Raw genomic sequence first — 9,884 nt, forward strand, 5'->3', positions numbered from 1 at the left:
AAACCTCCCTCAGAGACCTATCACATAGCAAGCAAGGAGAGTGTGTGTGTGTGTGTGTGCACACTCAGAGGTTTGTAAGCGTGTGGAAGCATCTAATTATGGCATCTCATGTATAAGCCTTTGTGTGTGTGTTACTGTGTGTGCCTGTCTGTGTGTGTGTGTGTGTGTGTGTGTGTGTGCGTGTGTGTGTTTCCTCAGGAGACTAGTCTTTTGGACACTGAACACTCACTGTAGTCTTCTGCCTCATTTAAAAAAAAGCACCGTGAAATCGGCCATGTTGACAGGCCAAGCTAAGAGCAAGCAGTGTATTCTCTTGCCAAACCTTGTCAGTAAACAAACAGATGTTTTATTTTTGGCATTTAGTAACATTACCATGGTGAAAGTTTTATGCACACAAAAGCTAGCCTACTTTAAATAGTCAGGGAACACATAACTGTCTTTCAAAAGGTTTTTCAAAACAGCCATATAATGTCAATAAACAAGACTGTTGACTGAATAGTACACCTAACAAACCAACAGTAATATTGCATCAGACTGATTGGCAACCTGGTGTTTCTACTGTATCTATGGCAACATTACATCAGGCTGATTGTCTTTCTATGGTGGAGACAGAAAGAGATTTGTTTGGAGTGGTCCTTTATTTATGAGGTTTATTTACAGATATGATGGGTCAAGGGTCAAAGTTCAGGTAAACGGCCAGGTGGTGTCCGTGGGGGGTTCTGGGTCTTCCCATAAAGAACGTCTCCAATCAGCTTCCTTACAGCCTGAGTGTCATTAGGGTCTGTGAACACACACGAACACACACACACACACACACACACACACACACACAATCATGTGTAGTTGGTATATTTATATAACATGTATAATAAACAGAATACATAATCCAAGGCATATCAGTTTAATTAACGTTATGATATTGCACTGTGAGGGTCAGATGTACGTAGAGTAGATTTGTGAACGAAGCGTTATCAGCGCCATAGCAAAAAAAAAGCACACGAGCTGAGCTTCTTCAGTTTACGTGGTATTTATCAAACCTGCTGTTCATCGGGTAATCAGAACCTTTCTCCGCCCCCTACCGCAATTTGTGAGCGTTCACAACTGAACGACATACTTCAATCACAAGCGCACTAGAATGACGTTAACTGATGATAACATTAAAAGAAATCAAACGTTTAGTGATCATGAAATAATACAATACATGATACAAGATGTCACCAAGCAGGGAGATAATGAAGAGCAGTAGTTCTACTCAAACTACTTGTGCACGTAGGCTATGGAAGATTGGTCAAATCTAGCAAGTAGGAAAGTTTAAGTGGATGACGTGAAAGTGAAAGTAAGACATTCGAAAGGCCGGCGAAAGTTAAGGCTGCTTTTAATATAGTACAAAGACACAAAACTGGTGCTCTGAATAGTGATTCTGTTGTCTTTGAAAGTTTCTCTTATTGATGCATTCAACCTTTAAAAGGATTAACACCTGCTTTTACAAGGCGGAAATATTTCACTGTAAAACAGACGTGGGCTTTCATGGGCAGTTTTTGCACGTACAGGGGAATACCTAATTAGGTGCATTTTATGCTTCTTCTCCCATCTTTTAACACAAAACTTTCCCCTGAAGCTCAAATTGCCATTTTCAGCTCCTGTGACAGGCAGTCTGCGGTTTTACCCAAGTGTGGCCTGTTTGTACATACCACGCCATGTTTTTACACGCACGTTGTGAAGAAAATGACACAAACACACACACACACACACACACACACACACACACACACACACACACACACACACACACACACACACACACACACACACACAGACACACACACACACACACACACACACACACACACACACACCTAATACACTGTTATGTCATAGATAGAAACGCAGCTTCACATCGAATCAGCTTCGAGCCAGCGACTGCCAATATAACCTTCGACATTGGAACAAAATCAGGCAAAACCAAAGTCTTTATCAGCAAGTCTGGTCCCTTGCCAATCATCTTGAAAATGCCCCTGGGGCAGGTATTATGAGGACACAGAAGTCAAGCCTCTAAGTTAATGAATGGGGAGAGATTCAGAACTCCACATAGAATGGTCCAGCAGACCTAAGAGAGTGCATAGCTGGAATTGCTGTTTAAATCCAACATAAACAGCATAACAACAGTCCAACAGTCGCTAAGATAAAGCTACAAAGATGTGTTGGGTTGATTTGATTACTCTGCAAGCACCCTTTGTCACAGCATGGCTATTGCTATGGTAACAGTAGAAACAAACAAAAACAGAACATTCAGGTAAAGTGAAACATCATTGACCATGTTTACATGCACTTTAGTATCCCAGTTATAAGGCTTATCCCAGTTTTGATCATATTCAGGATATGGTGTTACATGAACACAGAGAAACATGGTTATTAATATCCCTGTATAGATGATGAATGCTAGTATTCCGGTTACCAATAATGAAGTTCTATTAGCACACCTTATCCTGGTTTCTAATGCAATCACGTGTTTGCGTGAGAAACCGGGATAAGGTGTATACATGGAACAGTATCCTGGATTCTTTCGGAGTACTCCACCTAGCATAACCGAGTTACTCAACCTGGATAAGGGCTTATGCAGGGTTCTGAAATCGGAATATAATGTTTACATGCGTAAATACAAAAAAATGGGACACTTCAAAGTCCCGATCATAACCAGTATACTAAAGTGCATGTAAACGCAGTCATCGTTTCCAAACAATGTCATTGGCTCTTTATTAGGTTGTGAAGTCCGATGTCATGGGCCCAACAGTTTTTTCGCCAAAAAAAGTTTACTAACGCAGCCAGCTGGTTTTTGCAAACTGTAAACCTTGTCACAATGTCCTCCGCTTTAGTGAGGGTAAAAACTAAATTGTTTAACTTGTTTAATGTGTGTTTAACAGAATAATGACTGTAGTTGTGTAGCCAGATGATCTAATCAAGGGTAACATCCAGAAAAATAGGATTTTTTTTGGTTGAGGCAACAAGTGAGTAGTAGGATGACAATGTTCTTAAAGGCTGCTCTGAATTGACGAAAAACTGTTTATTTTACTGTCAATGAAGAAAAATGAGCGGCTCTGAAAGCCATTGAACCCAAAAAGAGAAGTGTCAGCCCATTATTGCATCATGACTTAATAACCGAATGTGCATTCCCAAGGCATTTCTGGTGGCACAGAAAACAACATTGAACTAATAGTAACTTGGGGGGCAAATAAAAATGAAATAAAAATGCATTAAAGTCGACCTTTTATAGAACATTACGCTAAAGTCTGATTCATTTTCATTTCAAAGTATCTGCGTTGGTTTTGAATGTTTCTTCCAGGCTTGTGCAACATTCCAGAATTCAACTGAAACTGGCTCTTAAATTCCAATTCAATTATTGAATTTCACTTGCATTTCAATTGAGGTAGCAAACAGGAAGCAGAATTGCAATTCGAATTGTGCACAACCCTGGTTTCTACCAGAATCCCTCTAGGACCATATTGAAAGGGTCTATAACCCAGGGAAGGGTTTCCAGTATCCTCCATCTTTACAGACTCCCCCCATTCAATTTCCCTATTGACTGGCATCTCTCTCTCTCTCTCTCTCTCTCTCTCTCAGACACACACACACACACACACACACACACAGACACACACACAGCTCTTAATCTTATATCTACCCCCACACTGATGTACCCCCAGTGTGATGTAACCCCATTTTCATAAATGGTCTTGTTATGTGTTAATGTGTGTTATTGTCAACTCTGGATTTGGCAACACTGTACCCAAACAGTCATGCTGATAAAGCAACTTTAGTTTGAATTTGAACATGTAACATATTACATAACAATACTGATGCCCATAGGCCAGTCGTTGCAGTGGACAGCCTATTGGTCCCAGTGGGATGAGCTGTGTAATGAATCCAGGCTCTATAAAGCGCATAATGCTACTGCTACGACTGGCAAATCAATACAGCACAGGGACACACAGAGAGAGGGGGGCAAAGAATACACACACATACGCACACAAGACACACGCGCACACACACACAGACGCCAGGAGAACACACAATCACAGACACACTGTACTTCCACATCCTCACAGTTTGCTGCACACATCACACACACACACACACACACACACACACACACACACACACACACACACACACACACACACACACACACACACACACACACACACACACACACACACACACACACACACACACACACACACACACACACACACACACACACACACACACACACACACACACACGCCACCTGTGTGGGGATCAGTGAGATGAGATGGGCTTTTCTCTGTTACTTCTATGAGAGCTAACTAGGAGTCAACAGAGGAGTTAAGAGGTGTGTTTGTGTGTGTGTCTGTGTGTGTGTGTGTGTGTGTGTCTGTGTGTGCGTGTGTGCCTGTGTGCGTGTGTGTCTGTGTGCGTGTGTGCGTGTGTGCGTGTGTGCACGTGTGTGTGTGTGTGCACGTGTGTGTGTGTGTGTGTGTCTGTGTGTGCGTGTGTCTGTGTGCATGTGTGTCTGTGTGTGTCTGTGTGTGTTTGCACTTGTGTATTAATTGTGCAGATGGGTGGAAGATAGTGTCTGTGTGTGTGTCTGTGTGTGTGTGTCTGTGTGTGTGTGTCTGTGTGTGTGTGTGTCTTTGCACTTGTCTGTTAATTGTGCAGATGGGTGGAACATAGTGAATGTGTGCTGTGTGTGTATGAGTGTGTATTTGTGTTCATAAACTATGTTGTTGCATAGTACGTGGGTGTCCTGTCTGTCAGCGTTCAAATGGGTAATGGATGGTGTGTGTGTGTGTGTGTGTGTGTGTGTGTGTGGATTGATGGGCATGAGAAGTACACACACACTATGAATAAAAAAGGGCACAATAAAGGTCAGAGCACAATGGATCTGAGATTTAATGCCCCAAACATGGAGCTCCTTCGGCTGATCAGAGACAGAGAGAGATCTCTCTCTCTATGTGTATGTGTGTGTGTGTGTGTGTGTGTGTGTGTGTGTGTGTGTGTGTGTGTGTGTTCCCCAAACATGGTGCTATTTTGGCTGATCAGAGTGCAGCTTCATTGAATGGAGATTTTAAACTCGTCGCCGGACACTTCCCTCATTTTCCATTCTTTCTTTCTTTCATTCTTCCATCAATCTCTCACACTAATGGTCCCTGTCTCTTATTCCACCTGTTCCCTCGTTCACATCTCCCTTTCCTCCTCTTCCCTCTCTCTTTCTGAAATCCTTGAACATCTCTCTCTTTTCTTTGGGTGTAAGTTAGTTACTGTATTGTGAATATAATTTAAACAGATAAAAATTCATGATGAGAAGATGAGAAGACAGCATTTAGTAGGCAAATCAGAAAATCTCTATCTTTCTCTCCTGTCTCTCATCCCTCTCTCTCTCTCTCCACTCCCTTCTTTCCTTCTTTCTTTCTTTCTTTCTTTATTTCCTCACTCCCTCCTTTTCTAGCCCTCTCTGGCTGCGCTCTAATGGAGGAAGTGTGTGTGTGTGTGTGTTCTAATGGAGGAGTTGTCTCTGTGTGTGTGTGTGTGTGTGTGTGTGTGTGTGTGTGTGTGTGTGTGTGTGTGTGTGTGTGTGTGTGTGTGTGTGTGTCTGTGAGTGTGTGTGTGTGCGCGCGCGTGCGTGCATGCGTGTGAGAGTGTGTGTGTTCTAATGGAGGAGTTGTGTTGGTAAAGGTACAGCTGGGAGTCTCATGTTGAGACAGATAGAGTCAGCTCAGGGGTTAAATTATTAACACGTCCCACAGGAAACCCATCATTACGGAGTCTTTCTCTGCACGTGGTTGTGTGTGTGTGTGTGTGGGGGTGTGTGTGTGGGGGGGGGGGGAGGTGTGGGGGTGTGTGTGTGTGTGTGTGTGTGTGTGTGTGCCTGTTATGCTCATATAACTTGGTTGCTCATATAACTTGGTTATTCAGCCGTGAATTCATGGTTATGCAAATCAACATACTGAATGTAAAATGGGGAAAACAAAATGGTTCAGAGAATATGTGAATATTATTTTATATGAGACATATTTACATCACTGGCAGTGTGTGTGTGTGTCAACATATCTAAATAGATGCTCTCCCCTGGAGTCCAAATGTACAATGGAAACTCAGGTACAGGGGCCATCTGCCACACAACAAGGTACGACACAAACACACACACACACAGACACACACACACACACCCAACCACAACAAGGTGTGACACAAACACAGGAAAACACACACACACACACACACACACACACACACACACACACACACACAGACCCCCAACCTCATCCACACACAAGCTCCAACCACTCCCAGCTTCCCTGCTCACACACAGGGCAGTCACATGCTAAGGCATGAAAAACACACGCACACACACGCACGCAAACTCACACAACTTACTCACTACTCTCCATTTCACACAAACACACATACACTCACACATTACCCATCCATCACACACACACACACACATTCCCAGCTGCTGCAGCAGATATAAGTACTGGAGTTTCTCCTCTAAGACTCTGGTTGGTCTCATCCTCACACACACACACACACACACACACACACACACACACACACACACACACACACACGGACTCACCCACTCCCAGCTGCTGCAGCAGGTCTCTGTATTGGGCTTTCTCCTCCAGGACTCGGGTGAGGCTGGTCGGCTCCATCCTCTCCAGATCCACCCTCCAGTAGATGTAGATCTTATGGTTAAAGCTCACATACACCAGGCATGGGCTGTTCCTGCCCTCCTTACAGGTGTACTGACCTACACACACACACACACACACACACACACACACACACACACACACACACACACACACACACACACACAAACACACACACACACACACACACGCACACACACGCACGCGCACACACACGCGCGCAGACACACACACACACATGCACACACACACACAAACACACACACAAGCGCACACACACACACACACACACACACACACAAACACACACACAAGCGCACACACACACACACACACACACACACACACACACACACACACACACACACACACAGGTCAGCATTAGTCATGACCAGTGGGTGTGTGTAAAGGGGGTATTCATGTAGTGTACGTGGGTGCCTGGACCCATTGTGTCATTTCTCAAAAGGGATGAACTCATTAGCGTGTATTGCAGTTCATTCCACTGTGTACCTGTGGTCTAATTCATGAAGCGTGCACATATCTTTGAGTGAGTGAGAGTGTGTGCGTGTGTGTGTCTCCAGTTTTCTCTGCATGCAAGGAGAGTAGAAGCAGTATTGCATGAAATTAAGAAATAAGTATACACTGTCATATTCATATAGTTTTACACACACTTGCAATCATTGACACACATATTATGTACACTACCACACTTTCACATACACATGCTCTCGCACACGCCCGCGCACACACACACACACACACACACACACACACACACACACACACACACACACACACACACACACTCTCTCTCTCTCTCTCTCTCTTTCCCTCACACACACATATGTGCACACAAACACACATTTCTTAATCCTCTTACTTGAACTAGGCCAATTTTATAATCTCCAGCTGAGGTGCACTGGAGCTTGAATGTGTGTGTGTGTGTGTGTGTGTGTGTGAGGATGAATGGTAGACAGCGATCCTGAGACACGGAAGGAGAGACCAAGACAAAAAGACTGAGAGGGACAGAGAGGGAGAGAGCGGCTCAGAAACATGGAGAATTGGGAGCAGTTAGGCGGGGATCAAGCAGGTTTCCTATTGTTGTCTATGGTTCGGCAGCCGAGTGGTGGCAATGCTGGCGTAACGCTAGCGTTGAACAGGCTGAGCGTTGAACAAGCTGAGCGTTGAACAAGCTGAGCGTTGAACTTGGTTCAATTTTCTAACGCGAGCGTATTCAATTGTTAGTTAAGGCAAATCGTTTGTGTTGCCATAGGAACAAGATAGAACTTAGTATGGTCTGAGCGTTGGGTTACGCTTGCCTCTGCCACTGGCCAATGTGATCCCCATCTGTGATGGCCCCAGAGCTGCTTACATTTACATTTTTTCATTTAGCAGGCACTTTTATCCAAAGCGACTCTCGTATGTCAATTATATATAGAACAACTCGGGGTTAAGTGCCTTGCTCAAGGGCAAGACAGTGGAAGCCGGGAATTGAACCCACAACTTTTCAGGCTACTGCATGCTAGCCCAGCTCCTTAGCCACTACACTACTACTGCATGCTAGCCCAGTTCCTTAGCCACTACGCTACTACGGCATGCTAGCCCAGTTCCTTAGCCACTACGCTACTACTGCATGCTAGCCCAGTTCCTTAGCCACTACGCTACTACTGCATGGTAGCCCAGTTCCTTAGCCACTACACTACTACTGCATGCTAGCCCAGCTCCTTAGCCACTACACTACTACTGCATGTTAGCCCAGCTACTTAGCCACTACGCTATCACCGCCCTGTAGCTGCTATGCTAAAGGGACAAGGACTACAAAACGTATACTTATTCACAGAGGCGGACAGAGTACACAGCTTCATTACTTGAGTAAAAGTACAGATACCCTTTGCTAAATTTTACTCAAGTACAAGTAAAAGTACAACAGTCAGATGTCTACTTAAGTAAAAGTACTGAAGTACTTGTTTTTAAAAGTACTTGAGTATCAAGAGTAGCCTACATTTTCTAAATATTGCCAGGCATGAAAACGGGTCAGCGGTGAAAAAGGTGAGAGGGGCGTGCAAAAAGGGAAATGGCCGTTTCATAGCAAAACAAGCGTGAGTGACATTGTTGCCAATAGTGCATAGCTTCCATGGAGTATGAAGTTGCCTAAAACCAGAGATTTATAAAGAAAAATGACTAATTTTTACAAACAAAACAAAAAAAACGTATTATTTCTTCTTTTTGGCTTGGGCCTAAGTGTGAAAGGACCCACTTGCACTGTTTGGCAACATGCTTCAGCCTGGCCTTCCTCTCCTCCTCAGTAATCTACATGAGTTTTATTCAAAGCTTTCTTTCTTTCTTCATGCCTGAAGTTATCAGACATTTCTGAAGATTTTATAGGCCTAAAGGACACTTCATAGTAGACTATTAGAATGAGTCTGAATAAGATAAGTGAATTTGTTGGACCAAACCAGTTAATAAATAAACTTGGGTAGGGTAGACTATTTAATTTGTAAAATTGGTTTTAATAGTTTTAACCTGCAGCATAGGCTACTTACAGATTGTGGCATTGTGCTAGTGTGTTTAACCAACCAATAAAGTTGTGTGAACAGTGTTCACATTACATGTTAAACCCTGGGGACACAGACTAGGCCTACTGATCAGGCAACTGAACGTTTCTTAAAAGAAAGCATTACCATGTCAAACACTGCTTTTGTCTCTGAACTCGACAAAACGCGCCAGCCCAGTTTAGGAGCATTTAATTAAACTATTTAGTTATTCACATAGCCTTTGATATAGGCCTACTGATAAAGTATATGCCTATTTTCTTCACCTTTTGTCGGTCTAAATGGCTCAAACTGCACGTATTCTTCATCAAATGAACTCGTTATGTCTATATTTCTGTCCAATATTGCTACTTTAACAACAGCCTATGCTACGTTGCTACACCAATCTCAACGTCTTTCTGACAGAAGTTGAAAGTTTCAACTAACTCACCTGTGACATCAATAAGCATCTCTCCTCGCCGGGCTCACATTCCAGCTGACATTTCAGACGCATATAGTCACACAGACAGGGAGGCTATTCCAGCGCAAGCGTTCTGTTCGCGTTGCATCCGCGGCAAAATTTAGCTTCCACTTTTTTAATAGGCTAAATGCATAGGGGCTGCATTCACATAATCGTTGCTGGATCAGCCAAATTTAATTG

The 9,884-nt window shown here is 43.5% G+C and overlaps 1 protein-coding gene across 1 annotated transcript in view; it reads right to left on the minus strand.

Annotated features, from left to right (window-relative positions):
- Positions 1–619: 619 nt before the first annotated feature.
- The window catches only part of itfg2 (integrin alpha FG-GAP repeat containing 2), a 20,026-nt gene continuing 10,761 nt past the window's right edge, over positions 620–9,884 (minus strand). The window contains exons 11-12 of the mRNA XM_076296956.1: positions 6,617–6,790; positions 620–781 (exon numbers count right to left, since the gene is read on the minus strand). Of these exons, the coding sequence (XP_076153071.1) occupies positions 678–781; positions 6,617–6,790 (278 nt within the window). The 3' untranslated portion in view covers positions 620–677. The remainder of the gene's footprint in view (positions 782–6,616; positions 6,791–9,884) is intronic.

This window comes from Alosa pseudoharengus, unplaced genomic scaffold, assembly GCF_046254945.1.
Source record: "Alosa pseudoharengus isolate Yale_2024_CS ecotype anadromous, Long Island Sound unplaced genomic scaffold, YU_APseudo_1.1 YU_APseudo_1.1_scf_20, whole genome shotgun sequence".
NCBI lineage: Eukaryota > Metazoa > Chordata > Actinopteri > Clupeiformes > Clupeidae > Alosa > Alosa pseudoharengus.